The sequence below is a fragment of the Heptranchias perlo genome, chromosome 30 (genome assembly GCF_035084215.1).
Source record: "Heptranchias perlo isolate sHepPer1 chromosome 30, sHepPer1.hap1, whole genome shotgun sequence".
Lineage (NCBI taxonomy): Eukaryota > Metazoa > Chordata > Chondrichthyes > Hexanchiformes > Hexanchidae > Heptranchias > Heptranchias perlo.
Window position 1 is genome coordinate 33235487 of NC_090354.1, and position 19429 is coordinate 33254915.

General features: G+C 57.1%; 1 protein-coding gene across 3 annotated transcripts in view; it reads right to left on the minus strand.

Moving 5' to 3' along the window:
* The window catches only part of LOC137300197 (microtubule-associated protein tau-like), a 179190-nt gene that overhangs the window by 78576 nt on the left and 81185 nt on the right, over positions 1–19429 (minus strand). For all 3 annotated transcript variants that reach the window (XM_067969279.1, XM_067969278.1, XM_067969280.1), the window contains exon 4: positions 11321–11380. In XM_067969279.1, the coding sequence (XP_067825380.1) occupies positions 11321–11380 (60 nt within the window). The remainder of the gene's footprint in view (positions 1–11320; positions 11381–19429) is intronic.

Sequence of the window (19429 nt, forward strand, 5' to 3'; positions counted from 1 at the left end):
AATTCAGCGGAGAAAAAAATAACCGGTGAAATTCTGACACGGGGAAAGCACAGCAGCTACAGGGCGACATCAGTAGAACGGAGAGGGCCACAACCACCACCCATCAGTGGCTGTAGCATCAGCTGCATCTTCATCGTTCCATTCAGCTCCTTCCCCACTCCTCCCGTCTGTGTATCCTCTTCCCGCCGGAAGGGTTTGGAGAACATGGTGGTAGCAGGGCCGAGAAACTACTGGGCACCTTCCCAGAAAGAGGAAGGGGAATCAAAGGACAAGCCAGCCTGCAGGCCCCTCGGACCCTCCTCGAGGCTAGGCCGGGGGCTGGAGGCAGCACCCAGGCCCATTACCCATCAGCCTTTGGAATAATTTGTCATAAAATGGTGGCGGGGTCAAAGTACATGGCAAACAACACATAGAATGGAGTCAATGGATAAACAAAGGGACAAACAATGAACACATTCAATCTGGAGAACAAACAATTAATTTAGTGATTTAATGCTTGGCTAACAATCTTCCCTCAGTCCTGCTGCTCCCAGACACCGCTGCCCCCATACACTGCTCCCTCCAGACACTGCTCCTCCCAGACACTGCTCCCCCCAGACACCTCTCCCCCCCAGACACCTCTCCCCCCCAGACACCGCTGCCCCCATACACCGCTCCCTCCAGACACTGCTCCTCCCAGACACTGCTCCCCCCAGACACCTCTGCCCCCCATACACCACTCCCTCCAGACACTGCTCCCCCCAGACACCTCTCCCCCCCCGAGACACCGCTGCCCCCATACACCGCTCCCTCCAGACACTGCTCCTCCCAGACACTACTCCCCCCAGACACCTCTCCCCCCCCAGACACAACTCCCTCCAGACACTGCTCCCCACAGACACCACTGCCCCCATACACCGCTCCCTCCAGACACTGCTCCTCCCAGACACTACTCCCCCCAGACACCTCTCCCCCCCAAGACACCACTCCCTCCAGACACTGCTCCCCCAGACACCGCTCTCCCCAGACACCTCTCCCCCCCCAGACACCACTCCCTCCAGACACTGGTCCCCCCAGACACGACTGCCCCCAGACACCGCTCCCTCCAGAAACCGCTCTCCCCAGACACCTCTCCCCCCCAAGACACCACTCCCTCCAGACACTGCTCCCCCAGACACCGCTCCCTCCAGAAACCGCTCTCCCCAGACACCTCTCTCCCCCCCAGACACCGCTGCCCCCATACACCGCTCCCTCCAGACACTGCTCCTCCCAGACACTGCTCCCCCCAGACACCTCTCCCTCCCATACACCGCTCCCTCCAGACACTGCTCCTCCCAGACACTGCTCCCCCCAGACACCTCTCCCTCCCATACACCGCTCCCTCCAGACACCGCTCCCCCCAGACACTACTCCCCCCAGACACTGCTCCCCCAGACACCGCTCCCTCCAGAAACCGCTCTCCCCAGACACCTCTCCCCCCCAAGACACCACTCCCTCCAGACACTGCTCCCCCAGACACCGCTCCCTCCAGAAACCGCTCTCCCCAGACACCTCTCTCCCCCCCAGACACCGCTGCCCCCATACACCGCTCCCTCCAGACACTGCTCCTCCCAGACACTGCTCCCCCCAGACACCTCTCCCTCCCATACACCGCTCCCTCCAGACACTGCTCCCCCCAGACACCTCTCCCTCCCATACACCGCTCCCTCCAGACACTGCTCCTCCCAGACACTACTCCCCCCAGACACCTCTCCCCCCCCAGACACCACTCCCTCCAGACACTGCTCCCCCCAGACACCACTCCCCCCAGACACTGCTCCCCCCAGACACCACTGCCCCCAGACACCGCTCCCTCCAGACACCGCTCCCCCCAGACACCTCTCCCACCCCCAGACACCACTCCCTCCAGACACCGCTCCCCCCAGACACTGCTCTCCCCAGACACCACTCCCCCCAGACACCGCTCCCCCGAGACACCGCTCCCCCAGACACCGCTCCCCCCAGACAACGCTCCCCCCCAGATACCACTCCCCCCAGACACCGCTCCCCCCAGACACCGCTCCCCCAGACACCGCTCCCCCGCAGACACCGCTCCCCCGAGACACCGCTCCCCCCAGACACCGCTTCCCCCCCCAGACACCGCTACCCCCAGACACCACTCCCCCACCCAGACACCGCTTCCCCCCCAAACACCACTCCCTCCAGACACTGGTCCCCCAGACACTGTTCCCCCCCAGACACCGGTCCCCCAGACACCGCTTCCTCCAGATACCGCTCCCCCCAGACACCGCTCCCCCCAGACACCAGTCCCCCAGACACCACTCCCCCCCAGACACCGCTCCCCCCAGACACCAGTCCCCCAGACACCACTCCCCCCCAGACACCGCTCCCCCCCAGACACCAGTCCCCCAGACACCACTCCCCCCCAGGCACCGCTCCCCCCGGACACCGCTGCCTCCAGACATCGCTCCCCCCAGACACCTCTCCCTCCAGACATTGCTCCCCCCAGACACCGCTCCCTCCAGACACTGCTCCCCCCAGACACCGCCCCCCCCCCCAAGATATTGCTCCTCTAGACTCTGCTCCCTCCAGACACCGTTCCTCCAGACACTGCTCCCCCCAGACACCTCTCCCTCCAGACATTGCTCCCCCCAGACACCGCTCCCCCAGATACCGCTCCCTTAGACATCGCTCCCCCCCGACACCGCTCCCTCCAGACACCGCTCCCCCCAGACACTGCTCCTCCCAGACACTGCTCCCCCCAGACACCTCTCCCTCCCATACACCGCTCCCTCCAGACACTGCTCCCCCCAGACACCTCTCCCTCCCATACACCGCTCCCTCCAGACACTGCTCCTCCCAGACACTACTCCCCCCAGACACCTCTCCCCCCCCAGACACCACTCCCTCCAGACACTGCTCCCCCCAGACACCACTCCCCCCAGACACTGCTCCCCCCAGACACCACTGCCCCCAGACACCGCTCCCTCCAGACACCGCTCCCCCCAGACACCTCTCCCACCCCCAGACACCACTCCCTCCAGACACCGCTCCCCCCAGACACTGCTCTCCCCAGACACCACTCCCCCCAGACACCGCTCCCCCGAGACACCGCTCCCCCAGACACCGCTCCCCCCAGACAACGCTCCCCCCCAGATACCACTCCCCCCAGACACCGCTCCCCCCAGACACCGCTCCCCCAGACACCGCTCCCCCGCAGACACCGCTCCCCCGAGACACCGCTCCCCCCAGACACCGCTTCCCCCCCCAGACACCGCTACCCCCAGACACCACTCCCCCACCCAGACACCGCTTCCCCCCCAAACACCACTCCCTCCAGACACTGGTCCCCCAGACACTGTTCCCCCCCAGACACCGGTCCCCCAGACACCGCTTCCTCCAGATACCGCTCCCCCCAGACACCGCTCCCCCCAGACACCAGTCCCCCAGACACCACTCCCCCCCAGACACCGCTCCCCCCAGACACCAGTCCCCCAGACACCACTCCCCCCCAGACACCGCTCCCCCCCAGACACCAGTCCCCCAGACACCACTCCCCCCCAGGCACCGCTCCCCCCGGACACCGCTGCCTCCAGACATCGCTCCCCCCAGACACCTCTCCCTCCAGACATTGCTCCCCCCAGACACCGCTCCCTCCAGACACTGCTCCCCCCAGACACCGCCCCCCCCCCCCCCCCCCCCCCCCCAAGATATTGCTCCTCTAGACTCTGCTCCCTCCAGACACCGTTCCTCCAGACACTGCTCCCCCCAGACACCTCTCCCTCCAGACATTGCTCCCCCCAGACACCGCTCCCTCCAGACACTGCTCCCCCCAGACACCGCCCCCCCCCCAAGATATTGCTCCTCTAGACTCTGCTCCCTCCAGACACCGTTCCTCCAGACACTGCTCCCCCCAGACACCTCTCCCTCCAGACATTGCTCCCCCCAGACACCGCTCCCTCCAGACACCGCTCCCCCAGATACCGCTCCCTTAGACATCGCTCCCCCCCGACACCGCTCCCTCCAGACACCGCTCCCCCCAGACACCGCCCCCCCACCCAAGATATTGCTCCTCTAGACTCTGCTCCCTCCAGACACCGTTCCTCCAGACACTGCTCCCCCCAGACACCACTCCCCCAGACACTGCTCCCCCTTGCAGGTAAGACGCTGGCTCAGGGTCTGCGAGGAAGTCACTCCAGACATTAGCCCAATAACCTGCCACTAAGAGCAATGGCAGGAATGAAGAAAGCTCCAGCCCATTGGAGTGGGAGTTGCAGGAAGTTTACCCATAAAGGGAAGGGATTTTCTGTGCACAGTCTGGACTTCCAATGAAAGAGCCCACAGCCTCCCTGAACTTCAAAAGGGTTCGGATCAGTTTGAGAATTCCCTTTAATTGAGCAGATTGGTCACTGCTGTGTGTGTTTTTCCCTGGAGTGTGAGCGGCCACACTCTTTATTTTGAATTGCCATTTCCCCTTAATAACCGGGCTCAGGCCTCGCGGAGGTGATTGATCACTGAGAGTGAGGCTGGCCTGTGCGATTAATGTGCATTAAAGCTTCCTCTTAAACTAAACTCTGCCATTAGCAATTAAGGCTGTTATTTCCTGAAGATAGATCCGACTGTTTAAAATATCTCCCACCCACCCCCTCTGCCGGCCTCTGTAGGGAATGTCTATCCAGCATTGGATAATGATTAAACCGCCTGCATGTTCTGTGTGAATGGTGAGGAACCGCCTGATTCATTAGTGCGGGCATCGCTCCATATACTGTCCTATAAACTCTACTCTCTCGCTCCTTGTGAGCTCCAATCCCCTGCCCTACACACCCTCCCTGGACCCTCAGTGTATTGAAATCAAGACCCATCCGATACACACCAAAAAAACCCAACATTTCACTTTTGGCCTCTATCCTTGTGTGGTAAATGGCAGGGGATACTCTGTAGGTTTGGGTGCCGCAGCTGAACAAATCTCACTCAAAAATACATGGTCCAGTGGCCTAGTGGTTCTGGGACTGGATTGGCAGCACAGAGGAATTGAGTTCAAATCCCACCAAGGCAGCGAGTGATAAGTGAATTCAGTAAATCTGGTAATTTATGGGCTGGATTGTCATCAAAACCCAAGTGGATCATTAATGCCGTTCCGGGAACCAGTCACAGCTACACATCTGAGCTTACTCGTGACTCCAGTCCCACACTAGGTAGCTGACAGTTAATGCCCTCAGCCACTGGGATAGACAATAAATGTCAGTGTCAAACACCTCCCAAGGACAAATAAAAAGACAATAACATCCTCCAACTATAATTGGCTAGATGTATTTTAGGAAAATGCTGGAAGTTCACTGGTTGGGGGGAGGGGTACTCGCAGATCGGTTCCCACCTGATTGCTCAGGTTACCAGGGCAACAGGAACATTGGTCCTGGGGGGGGATTGCAGCAGACCAGTTTTCAAGTCCTGCTCTATGATAGGTTACATTGAGCACACTGTGATCCGTGCATCAGGAAACTCCGGAACACCTCGCACAGTGAGCGTGTATCAGGAAACTCCGGAACATCTCACACAGTGAGAGTGCATCAGGAAACTCCGGAACACCTCGCACAGTGAGCGTGTATCAGGAAACTCCGGAACACCTCGCACAGTGAGCGTGCATCAGGAAACTCCGGAACATCTCACACAGTGAGCGTGCATCAGGAAACTCCGGAACACCTCACACAGTGAGCGTGCATCAGGAAACTCCGGAACACCTCGCACAGTGAGCGTGCATCAGGAAACTCCGGAACATCTCACACAGTGAGCGTGCATCAGGAAACTCCGGAACACCTCACACAGTGAGCGTGCATCAGGAAACTCCGGAACACCTCGCACAGTGAGCGTGCATCAGGAAACTCCGGAACATCTCACACAGTGAGCGTGCATCAGGAAACTCCGGAACACCTCGCACAGTGAGCGTGTATCAGGAAACTCCGGAACACCTCACACAGTGAGCGTGCATCAGGAAACTCCGGAACACCTCGCACAGTGAGCGTGTATCAGGAAACTCCGGAACATCTCATACAGTGAGCGTGCATCAGGAAACTCCGGAACATCTCATACAGTGAGCGTGTATCAGGAAACTCCGGAACACCTCGCACAGTGAGCGTGTATCAGGAAACTCCGGAACATCTCATACAGTGAGCGTGCATCAGGAAACTCCGGAACATCTCGCACACTGACCATGCATCAGGAAACTCCGGAACACCTCGCACAGTGAGCGTGTATCAGGAAACTCCGGAACATCTCACACAGTGAGTGTGCATCAGGAAACTCCGGAACATCTCGCACACTGACCATGCATCAGGAAACTCCGGAACATCTCGCACAGTGAGCGTGCATCAGGAAACTCCGGAACATCTCGCACAGTGAGCGTGTATCAGGAAACTCCGGAACATCTCGCACAGTGAGCGTGCATCAGGAAACTCCGGAACATCTCGCACAGTGAGCGTGTATCAGGAAACTCCGGAACATCTCGCACAGTGAGCGTGCATCAGGAAACTCTGGAACATCTCGCACAGTGAGTGTGTATAAGGAAGCTCTGGAATGTCGCACACCATGACCGTGTATCAGGAAATTCTGGAATCTCGTGAACTGTGACCGTGTATCAGGAAATTCCAGAACCTCTCGCACACCTTAACCGTGTATCAGAAACCGCGAAACCTCTCGCACCATGACCGTGTATCAGGAAATTCCGGGCGCTGAGGTGCCTCACCATGGGCGGGAACCTATAAAATGAACCCTAGTGTCTCCACATCCGTTTAATACAAGCTTGGAGATCTATCCAACAGGAGGACTATCTTGGTGAATGTCAGAAATAAGACATACGGTCACATCGAGTGAAATTGATTGGAAACTGCTTTAAACGCTGGGAGATGGGTTTATTCAAGCAGAAGGCTCACCACCACCTTCTCAGGGTAACTAGGGATGGGCAATAAATGTCAGCCTTACCAGCGACACCCACATCCCAAGAACAAATAGATATTGTTCTTTGTGAGATACGTTGAAATAGGAGACGGTTTCAAACCAAAGTGACCGAGTCTCACTTTAGGTCATCGAATGCTCAAATCGCAGCAGTGCCAATGAGGCAACAGGTTATTTTTATGCAGTGCTTACAGGAATTAAAATGGTGCTGAGTGTATTTTGGAAGCTGAGTGCTCAGACTATGTAACATGATAACTGCCTGGGTCACCTGCATCTTTCTGCTGACGAGCTACGCAGAGATCACACTGCGATCTCAGTGGGATCCAGCCCCAGAGCCATTACAATTTGTGTAATTGCTTTCTACCTACCTCTGCCTCTCACTGTCTCTCTCTCCTCTCTCTCTCTCCTCTCTCTCTCCTCTCTTTCTCTCTCTCTCCTCTCCTTCTTCCCTCTCTCCTCTCTTTCTTCCCTCTCTCCTCTCTTTCTACCGTCTCTCTGCCTTTCACTTTCTCTCTCTCTCTCTCTTCTCTCTCTCTCTCCTCTCCTCTCTGCACCCTCACTCTGCTTCTCACTCCCTCTGTCTCTCTCCTCTCTGTACCCTCTCTCCACCTCTCATTCTCTCTCTCTCCTCTCTTTCTCTCTCTCTCCTCTCCTTCTTCCCTCTCTCCTCTCTTTCTTCCCTCTCTCCTCTCTTTCTACCGTCTCTCTGCCTTTCACTTTCTCTCTCTCTCTCTCTCGTCTCTGTCTCTCTCCTCTCTTTCTATTCTTTGTCTGCCTCTCACACATTCTCTCCCACAGTGCAGTTGGGAGCCTGATTTAAATTTAACTGCTGCCTGCCGGGTTTCCCAGAAGGTTTCTCTAACTATAATCTTTCAAAGTTCTCTAGATTCAGGAACTGTCCCTCTAGATTGGAAAATTGCACATGTCACTCCGCTTTTTAAGAAAGGAGAGAGAGGGAAACCGGGGAATTATAGACCAGTTAGCCTAACATCTGTTGTGGGGAAAATGCTGGAATCTATAATTAAGGATAGGGTGACTGAACACCTCGAGAATTTTCAGTTAATCAGAGAGAGCCAGCATGGATTTGTGAAAGGTAGGTCGTGCCTGACAAACCTGATTGAATTTTTTGAAGAGGTGACTAAAGTAGCGGACAGGGGAATGTCAATGGATGTTATTTATATGGACTTCCAGAAGGCATTTGATAAGGTCCCACATAAGAGACTATTAGCTAAGATAGAAGCCCATGGAATCGAGGGAAAAGTACGGACTTGGTTAGGAAGTTGGCTGAGTGAAAGGCGACAGAGAGTAGGGATAATGGGTCGGTACTCACATTGGCAGGATGTGACTAGTGGAGTCCTGCAGGGATCTGTCTTGGGGCCTCAATTATTCACAATATTTATTAACGACTTAGATGAAGGCATAGAAAGTCTCATATCTAAGTTTGCCGATGACACAAAGGTTGGTGGCATTGTAAGCAGTGTAGATGAAAACATAAAATTACAAAGCGATATTGATAGATTAGGTGAATGGGCAAAACTGTGGCAAATGGAATTCAATGTAGACACATGTGAGGTCATCCACTTTGGATCAAAAAAGGATAGAACAGGGTGCTTTCTAAATGGTAAAAAGTTAAAAACAGTGGATGTCCAAAGGGACTTAGGGGTTCAGGTACATAGATCATTGAAGTGTCATGAACAGGTGCAGAAAATAATCAATAAGGCTAATGGAATGCCTTTATATCTGGAGGACTGGAGTACAAGGGGGCAGAAGTTATGCTGCAGCTAGACAAAACCCTGGTTAGACCGCACCTGGAGAACTGTGAGCAGTTCTGGGCACCGCACCTTCGGAAGGACATATTGGCCTTGGAGGGAGTGCAGCGTAGGTTTACTAGAATGATGCCCGGACTTCAAGGGTTAAGTTACGAGGAGAGATTACACAAATTGGGGTTGTATTCTCTGGAGTTTAGAAGGTTAAGGGGTGATCTGATCGAAGTTTATAAGATATTAAGGGGAACGGATAGGGTGGATAGAGAGAAACTATTTCCACTGGTTGGGGATTTTAGGAGTAGGGGGCACAGTCTAAAAATTAGAGCCAGACCTTTCAGGAGTGAGATTAGAAAACATTTCTACACACAAAGGGTGGTAGAAGTTTGGAACTCTCTTCCGCAAATGGCAATTGATACTAGCTTAATTGCTAAATTTAAATGTGAGATAGATAGCTTTTTGGCAACCAAAGGTATTAAGGGATATGGGCCAAAGGCAGGTATATGGAGTTAGATCACAGATCAGCCACGATCTTATCAAATGGCGGAGCAGGCACGAGGGGCTGAATGGCCTACTCCTGTTCCTATCTCAGTCTATCCTTCCCTTTTTCTTTCTTTCTGTCTCTATCATTCTTTCTGTCTCTCTCTCTCTCCCACTCCCTCCCTAATGTTCAACATGAGATCTGGGTTAAGAGTGACTTTGGTTTGAAAGGGTCCCCAGTCCATCACCGTCCTTATTTGTAGTGAGCTTCATTCACTTTGATTAAAGATGTTCCTCAAGGTACCTCACGCAGAACGTACTCTGTGTGTTCAGGGGGTTTGTGATCTCTCGCCTTCCCTTTGATCATAAATCTGGGTCCTAATTAGTCTCCAGTATTGTCGGCTTTGGTGTGGTGGTGGGCAGGGGAGGGGAGGTGGGGCGGGAGGGGAGGTGGGAGGGGAGGTGGCGGGGAGGGAAGAAGGGAGGGGGAGGGGAGGTGGGGGCGGAGAGGAGCAGGTGGGGAGGGGAGCAGGCGGGGGAGGGGAGGTGGGCGGGGAGGGGTGGCGGGCGGGGGAGTGGAGGTGCGCGGGGAGGGGAGGGGGCGGCGGGGGAGGGGTGGCGGGCGGGGGAGGGGAGGCGGGCGGGGAGGGGAGGGGCGGGGGAGGGGGGGCGGGGGAGGGGAGGTTGGAGGGGGAGGGGAGGTGGGCAGGGAGGGGAGGTGGGCGGGGGAGGGGAGGTGGGAGGGGGAGGGGAGGTGGGCGGGGGAGGGGTGGTGGGCGGGGGAGGTGGGCGGGGGAGTGGAGGTGGGCGGGGGAGGGGAGGTGGGAGGGGGAGGGGAGGTGGGAGGGGAGGGGAGGTGGGCGGGGGAGGGGAGGTGGGCGGGGGAGGGGAGGTGGGCGGGGGAGTGGAGGTGGGCGGGGGAGGGTGGTGGGCGGGGGAGTGGAGGTGGGCGGGGGAGGGGTGGTGGGTGGGGGAGGGGTTTTGGGCAGGGGAGGGGAGGGGGTACATCTGATAAACATTATCACAGCCTGCTCGCCAGGTCACCATTCCTCCAATTTGGGCCTGGGAAACGTTTGATCCTTGGGAGCAAACCTGAGGAAAGATGGGTGGGATAATGCCTGGCCGCTTCTGGGGGTGTGGTCTCCCTGTGCCGGGGGTGTGGTCTCCCTGTGCCGGGGGTGTGGTCTCCCTGTGCCGGGGGTGTGGTCTCCCTGTGCCGGGGGTGTGGTCTCCCTGTGCCGGGGGTGTGGTCTCCCTGTGCCGGGGGTGTGGTCTCCCTGTGCCGGGGGTGTGGTCTCCCTGTGCCGGGGGTGTGGTCTCCCTGTGCCGGGGGTGTGGTCTCCCTGTGCCGGTAAGGACAGTGATCCGTAGAAATGAGGCGGGCGTGATTTCATCACATGTCCTATCTGGTTTCCCCGGCTCTTGGGCTGGTGGAGGCCCCAATACAGGGGCATGAAGATAAATGGGCCTTGCTCTGTGCCCAGCCTGCTCGAGGTGAAGAATCTAATCAGGGCCTGGGTATAAACCTTTGTGGCTGGATGAACATAAGAGACAGATACCTTCTCGCCTGTGACACTGGTCAGGCCTGTAAACCCAGCCCCCACACTCCCGCCAATGGTCGCCCGCCTTACCAGTCCATTTAGAAAAAGCTAAATCTTTCCACCGACCGATTGGCTGATTCAGTCAAACAGCCTTTCTTCCCATCTCCAATATTTTTATAATTAATAAACAGAATATTCAAAGAAAATGAAAAAGGCTCACAGAGTTTTTATTGCTGCTGTGATGTTTCTCCTGGTTTGCTCACAGCAGTCGATTGGAGATTGATCTTTCATTCTTGGAGACTCCAGGGTAATCTGGGCTGGCAACTCGTCCAGCAGCAGATGCATTTTCAAAAGAGTAATGGAGCTCCCAGATACACTACGCCTGATTTGACTGCAGTGGGCGGGCGTATAAAGAGCGGCCAATCCGCTCGTGGCCCGATTTGCATCCCATTGATATTGAATTTCACCCTAATTTTTCACTGAGTGTGATCGAATCAGCTGCCTCCACCTTTCCACCGCTCGGCCTGCTGACTCATTAGATTATTGGCCACTGATAGCAGACAATACAGAGCTTCGTTACATTTGGGAGCAGAGGTTGAGATGACTTACCTGCGGTGGCCTCGTGTGAAGCCAGGTCCAAGGGCAATGCAGTCAGACCTGTCGGGTCCACTGAGGTTTCAATTCAGGAGCGAGGCACAGTATCCGCCGGCCACATGTGGGAGCAAATCAGCAAAGAAATCATCCATGAGAAAATGAGCAATAATACAGCAAATAAAAATATACAGCAACAAACAGGAGATAGACGAGCGCACGGAACAGAGGGGTAGAGAGGGGATACACTGGGGAACAGAAGGGACACACTGGGGAACAGAGGGGTATAGAGGGGACACACTGGGGAAAAGAGGGGTGTAGAGGGGACACACTGGGGAACAGAGGGGTACAGAGGGGACACGCTGGGGAACAGAGGGGTATAGATGGGACAAGCTGGGGAACAGAGGGGACACACTGGGGAACAGAGGGGTATAGAGGGGACACACTGGGGAACAGAAGGGTTTAGAGGGGACACACTGGGGAACAGAGGGGTTTAGAGGGGACACACTGGAGAACAGAGGGGACACACTGGGGAACAGAGGGGACACACTGGGGAACAGAGGGGTATAGAGGGGACACACTGGGGAACAGAGGGGTTTAGAGGGGACACACTGGGGAACAGAGGGGACACACTGGGGAACAGAGAGGACACACTGGGGAACAGAGGGGTATAGAGGGGACACACTGGGGAACAGAGGGGTTTAGAGGGGACACACTGGGGAACAGAGGGGACACACTGGGGAACAGAGGGGACACACTGGGGAACAGAGGGGTATAGAGGGGACACACTGGGGAACAGAGGGGACACACTGGGGAACAGAGGTGTATAGAGGGGACACACTGGGGAACAGAGGGGTATAGAGGGGATACACTGGGGAACAGAGGGGTGTAGAGGGGACACACTGGGGAACAGAGGGGTTTAGAGGGGATACACTGGGGAACAGAGGGGTGTAGAGGGGACAAACTGGGGAACAGAGGGGACACACTGGGGAACAGAGTGGTATAGAGGGGATACACTGGGGAACAGAGGGGTGTAGAGGGGACACACTGGGGAACAGAGGGGTTTAGAGGTGACACACTGGGGTACAGAGGGGTATAGAGGGGTTACACTGGGGAACAGAGGGGTTTAGAGGGGACACACTGGGGAACAGAGGGGATATACTGGGGAACAGAGGGGTGTAGAGGGGACAAACTGGGGAACAGAGGGGACACACTGGGGAACAGAGGGGTGTAGAGGGGACACACTGGGGAACAGAGGGGACACACTGGGGAACAGAGGGGACACACTGGGGAACAGAGGGGTATAGAGGGGACACACTGGGGTACAGAGGGGTATAGAGGGGACACACTGGGGAACAGAGGGGTATAGAGGGGACACACTGGGGAACAGAGGGGACACATTGGGGAACAGAGGGGTATAGAGGAGACTGGGAAACAGAGGGGTGTAGAGGGGACACACTGGGGAACAGAGGGGACACACTGGGGAACAGAGGGGACACACTGGGGAACAGAGGGGTATAGAGGGGACACACTGGGGTACAGAGGGGACACACTGGGGAACAGAGGGGACACACTGGGGAACAGAGGGGTATAGAGGGGACACACTGGGGAAAAGAGGGGTGTAGAGGGGACACACTGGGGAACAGAGGGGTATAAAGGAGACTGGGAAACAGAGGGGTGTAGAGGGGACACACTGGGGAACAGAGGGGTAAAGAGGGGACAAGCTGGGGAACAGAGGGGACACACTGGGGAACAGAGGGGTATAGAGGGGACACACTGGGGAACAGAGGGGTTTAGAGGGGACACACTGGGGAACAGAGGGGTTTAGAGGGGACACACTGGGGAACAGAGGGGTATAGAGGGGACACACTGGGGTACAGAGGGGTATAGAGGGGACACACTGGGGTACAGAAGGGTATAGAGGGAGCACACTGGGGTACAGAGGGGTATAGAGGGGATACACTGGGGAACAGAGGGGTGTAGAGGGGACAAACTGGGGAACAGAGGGGACACACTGGGGAACAGAGGGGACACACTGGGGAACAGAGGGGTGTAGAGGGGACACACTGGGGAACAGAGGGGACACACTGGGGAACAGAGGGGACACACTGGGGAACAGAGGGGTATAGAGGGGACACACTGGGGTACAGAGGGGTATAGAGGGGACACACTGGGGAACAGAAGGGACACACTGGGGAACAGAGGGATATAGAGGGGATACACTGGGGAACAGAGGGGTATAGAGGGGGCACACTGGGGAACAGAGGGGACACACTGGGGAACAGAGGGGTATAGATGGGATACACTGGGGAACAGAGGGGTATAGAGGGGACACACTGGGGAGCAGAGGGGACACACTGGGGAACAGAGGGGTATAGAGGTGACACACTGGGGTACAGAGGGGTATAGAGGGTACACACTGGGGTACAGATGGGTATAGAGGGGGCACACTGGGGTACAGATGGGTATAGAGGGGATACACTGGGGAACAGAGGGGTGTAGAGGGGACAAACTGGGGAACAGAGGGGACACACTGGGGAACAGAGGGGACACACTGGGGAACAGAGGGGTGTAGAGGGGACACACTGGGGAACAGATATGACACACTGGGGAACAGAGGGGACACACTGGGGAACAGAGGGGTATGGAGGGGATACACTGGGGAACAGATATGACACACTGGGGAACAGAGGGGACACACTGGGGAACAGAGGGGACACATTGGGGAACAGAGGGGTGTAGAGGGGGCACACTGGGGAACAGAAGGGACACACTGGGGAACAGAGGGGTATAGAGGGGATACACTGGGGAACAGAGGGGTATAGAGGGGACACACTGGGGAACAGAGGGGACACACTGGGGAACAGAGGGGTATAGAGGGGATACACTGGGGAACAGAGGGGTATAGAGGGGACACACTGGGGAACAGAGGGGACACACTGGGGAACAGAGGGGTGTAGAGGGGATACACTGGGGAACAGAGGGGTATAGAGGGGACACACTGGGGAACAGAGGGGACACACTGGGGAACAGAGGGGTGTAGAGGGGACACACTGGGGAACAGAGGGGACACACTGGGTAACAGAGGGGTATAGAGGGGACACACTGGGGTACAAAGGGGTATAGAGGGGACACACTGGGGAACAGAGGGGACACATTGGGGAACAGAGGGGACACACTGGGGAACAGAGGGGTATAGAGGGGACACACTGGGGAACAGAGGGGACACACTGGGGAACCAAGGGGTATAGAGGTGACACACTGGGGAACAGAGGGGACACACTGGGGAACAGAGGGGTTTAGAGGGGACACACTGGGGAACAGAGGGGACACACTGGGGAACAGAGGTGTATAGAGGGGACACACTGGGGAACAGAAGGGACACACTGGGGAACAGAGGGGTATAGAGGGGACACACTAGGGAGCAGAGGGGACACACTGGGGAACAGAGGGGTATAGAGGGGACACACTAGGGAGCAGAGGGGACACACTGGGGAACAGAGGGGTATAGAGGGGACACACTGGGGAACAGAAGGGACACACTGGGGAACAGAGGGGACACACTGGGGAAAAGAGGGGTGTAGAGGGGACACACTGGGGAACAGAGGGGTATAGAGGAGACTGGGAAACAGAGGGGTGTAGAGGGGACCCGCTGGGGAACAGAGGGGACACACTGGGGAACAGAGGGGTATAGAGGGGACACACTGGGGAACAGAGGGGTTTAGAGGGGACACACTGGGGAACAGAGGGGACACACTGGGGAACAGAGGGGTATAGAGGGGACAGACTGGGGTACAGAGGGGACACACTGGGGAACAGAGGGGACACACTGGGGTACAGAGGGGTATAGAGGTGACACACTGGGGTACAGAGGGCTATAGAGGGGCCACACTGGGGTACAGAGGGTATAGAGGGGACACACTGGGGTACAGAGGGGTATAGAGGGGACACACTGGGGTACAGAGGGGTATAGAGGGGACACACTGGGGAACAGAGGGGACACACTGGGGAACAGAGGGGTATAGAGGGGACACACTGGGGTACAGAGGGGACACACTGGGGAACAGAGGGGTATAGAGGGGACACACTGGGGAACAGAGGGGACACATTGGGGAACAGAGGGGTGTAGAGGGGGCACACTGGGGAACAGAAAGGACACACTGGGGAACAGAGGGGTATAGAGGGGACACACTGGGGAATAGAGGGGACACACTGGGGAACAGAGGGGACAAACTGGGGAACAGAGGGGTGTAGGGGGGACACACTGGGGAACAGATGGGACACACTGGGGAACAGAGGGGTGTAGAGGGGACACACAGGGGAACAGAGGGGACACACTGGGGAACAGAGGGGACAAACTGGGGAACAGAGGGGTGTCGGGGGGACACACTGGGGAACAGATGGGACACACTGGGGAACAGAGGGGTATAGAGGGGACACACTGGGGAACAGAGGGGACACACTGGGGAACAGAGGGGACACACTGGGGAACAGAGGGGTGTAGAGGGGGCACACTGGGGAACAGAAGGGACACACTGGGGAACGGAGGGGTATAGAGGGAATACACTGGGGAACAGAGGTGTATAGAGGGGACACACTGGGGAACAGAGGGGACACACTGGGGAACAGAGGGGTGTAGAGGGGACATACTGGGGAACAGAGGGGTATAGAGGGAATACACTGGGGAACAGAGGGGTGTAGAGGGGACACACTGGGGAACAGAGGGGACACACTGGGGAACAGAGGGGTGTAGAGGGGACATACTGGGGAACAGAGGGGTATAGAGGGGACACACTGGGGAACATAGGGGACACACTGGGGAACAGAGGGTTATAGAGGGGACACACTGGGGAACAGAGGGGTATAGAGGGGACACACTGGGGAACTTAGGGGACACACTGGGGAACAGAGTGTTATAGAGGGGACACACTGGGGAACAGAGGGGTATAGATGGGACACACTGGGGAACAGAGGGGACACACTGGGGAACAGAGGGGTAAAGAGGGGACATACTGGGGAACAGAGGGATGTAGAGGGGACACACTGGGGAACAGAGGGGTGTAGAGGGGACACACTGGGGAACAGAGGGGACACACTGGGAAACAGAGGTTTATAGAGGGGACAGACTGGGGAACAGAGGGGTGTAGAGGGGATATACTGGGGAACAGAGGGGTATAGAGGGGACACACTGGGGAACAGAGGGTTATAGTGGGGACAGACTGGGGAACAGAGGGGTGTAGAGGGGATACACTGGGGATCAGAGGGGTATAGAGGGGACACACTGGGGAACAGACGGGTGTAGAGGGGACACACTGGGGAACCAAGGGGTGTAGAGGGGATACACTGGGGAACAGAGGGGACACACTGGGGAACAGAGGGGTATAGAGGGGACACACTGGGGAGCAGAGGGGACACACTGGGGAACAGAGGGGTATAGAGGTGACACACTGGGGTACAGAGGGGTATAGAGGGGACACACTGGGGTACAGATGGGTATAGAGGGGGCACACTGGGGTACAGAGGGGTATAGAGGGGATACACTGGGGAACAGAGGGGTGTAGAGGGGACAAACTGGGGAACAGAGGGGACACACTGGGGAACAGAGGGGACACACTGTGGAACAGAGCTGTGCAGAGGGGACACACTGGGGAACAGATGGGACACACTGGGGAACAGAGGGGACAGACTGGGGAACAGAGGGGTATAGAGGGGACACACTGGGGTACAGAGGGGTATAGAGGGGACACACTGGGGAACAGAGGGGACACATTGGGGAACAGAGGGGTGTAGAGGGGGCACACTGGGGAACAGAAGGGACACACTGGGGAACAGAGGGGTATAGAGGGGATACACTGGGGAACAGAGGGGTATAGAGGGAATACACTGGGGAACAGAGGGGTGTAGAGGGGACACACTGGGGAACAGAGGGGACACACTGGGGAACAGAGGGGTGTAGAGGGGACATACTGGGGAACAGAGGGGTATAGAGGGGACACACTGGGGAACATAGGGGACACACTGGGGAACAGAGGGTTATAGAGGGGACACACTGGGGAACAGAGGGGTATAGAGGGGACACACTGGGGAACTTAGGGGACACACTGGGGAACAGAGTGTTATAGAGGGGACACACTGGGGAACAGAGGGGACACACTGGGGAACCAAGGGGTGTGGAGGGGATACACTGGGGAACAGAGGGGACACACTGGGGAACAGAGGGGTATAGAGGGGACACACTAGGGAGCAGAGGGGACACACCGGGGAACAGAGGGGTATAGAGGGGACACACTGGCGAACAGAGGGGACACACTGGGGAACAGAGGTGTATAGAGGGGACACACTGGGGAACAGAAGGGACACACTGGGGAACAGAGGGGACACACTGGGGAAAAGAGGGGTGTAGAGGGGACACACTGGGGAACAGAGGGGACACACTGGGGAACAGAGGGGACACACTGGGGAACAGAGTGGTATAGAGGGGACACACTGGGGTACAGAGGGGACACACTGGGGAACAGAGGGGTATAGAGGGGACACACTGGGGAACAGAGGGGCTTAGAGGGGACACACTGGGGAACAGAGGGGACACACTGGGGAACAGAGGGGTATAGAGGGGACACACTGGGGAACAGAGGGGCTTAGAGGGGACACACTGGGGAACAGAGGGGACACACTGGGGAACAGAGTGGTATAGAGGGGACACACTGGGGTACAGAGGGGACACACTGGGGAACAGAGGGGACACACTGGGGAACAGAGGGGTATAGAGGGGATACACTGTGGAACAGAAGGGTGTAGAGGGGACAAACTGGGGAACAGAGGGGACACACAGGGGAACAGAGGGGTTTAGAGGGGACACACTGGGGTACAGAGGGGACACACTGGGGAACAGAGGGGACACACTGGGGAACAGAGGGGACACACTGGGGAACAGAGGGGTATAGAGGGGACACACTGGGGTACAGAGGGGTTTAGAGGGGACACACTGGGGAACAGAGGGGACACACTGGGGAACAGAGGGGACACACTGGGGAACAGAGGGGTATAGAGGGGACACACTGGGGTGCAGAGGGGTATAGAGGGGATACATTGGGGAACAGAGGGGTGTAGAGGGGACACACTGGGGAACAGAGGGGACACACTGGGGAACAGAGGGGTGAAGAGGGGACACACTGGGGAACAGTGGGGACACACTGGGGAACAGAGGGGTATAGAGGGGACACACTGGGGTACAGAGGGGTATAGAGGGGACACACTGGGGAACAGAGGGGTGTAGAGGGGATACACTGGGCAACAGAGGGGACACACTGGGGAACAGAGGGGTGTAGGGGGGACACACTGGGGAACAGATGGGACACACTGGGGAACAGAGGGGTATAGAGGGGACACACTGGGGAACAGAGGGGACACACTGGGGAACAGAGGGGTGTAGAGGGGGCACACTGGGGAACAGAAGGGACACACTGGGGAACAGAGGGGTATAGAGGGAATACACTGGGGAACAGAGGGGTATAGAGGGGACACACTGGGGAACAGAGGGGACACACTGGGGAACAGAGAGGTATAGAGGGAATACACTGGGGAACAGAGGGGTGTAGAGGGGACACACTGGGGAACAGAGGGGACACACTGGGGAACAGAGGGGTGTAGAGGGGACATACTGGGGAACATAGGGGACACACTGGGGAACAGAGGGTTATAGAGGGGACACACTGGGGAACAGAGGGGTGTAGAGGGGACACACTGGGGAACTTAGGGGACACACTGGGGAACAGAGGGTTATAGAGGGGACACACTGGGGAACAGAGGGGTGTAGAGGGGACACACTGGGGAACTTAGGGGACACACTGGGGAACAGAGGGTTATAGAGGGGACACACTGGGGAACAGAGGGGACACACTGGGGAACAGAGGGTTATAGAGGGGACACACTGGGGAACAGAGGGTTATAGAGGGGACACACTGGGGAACAGAGGGGTAAAGAGGGGACATACTGGGGAACAGAGGGGTGTAGAGGGGACACACTGGGGAACAGAGGGGACACACCGGGGAACAGAGGGGTATAGAGGGGACACACTGGCGAACAGAGGGGACACACTGGGGAACAGAGGTGTATAGAGGGGACACA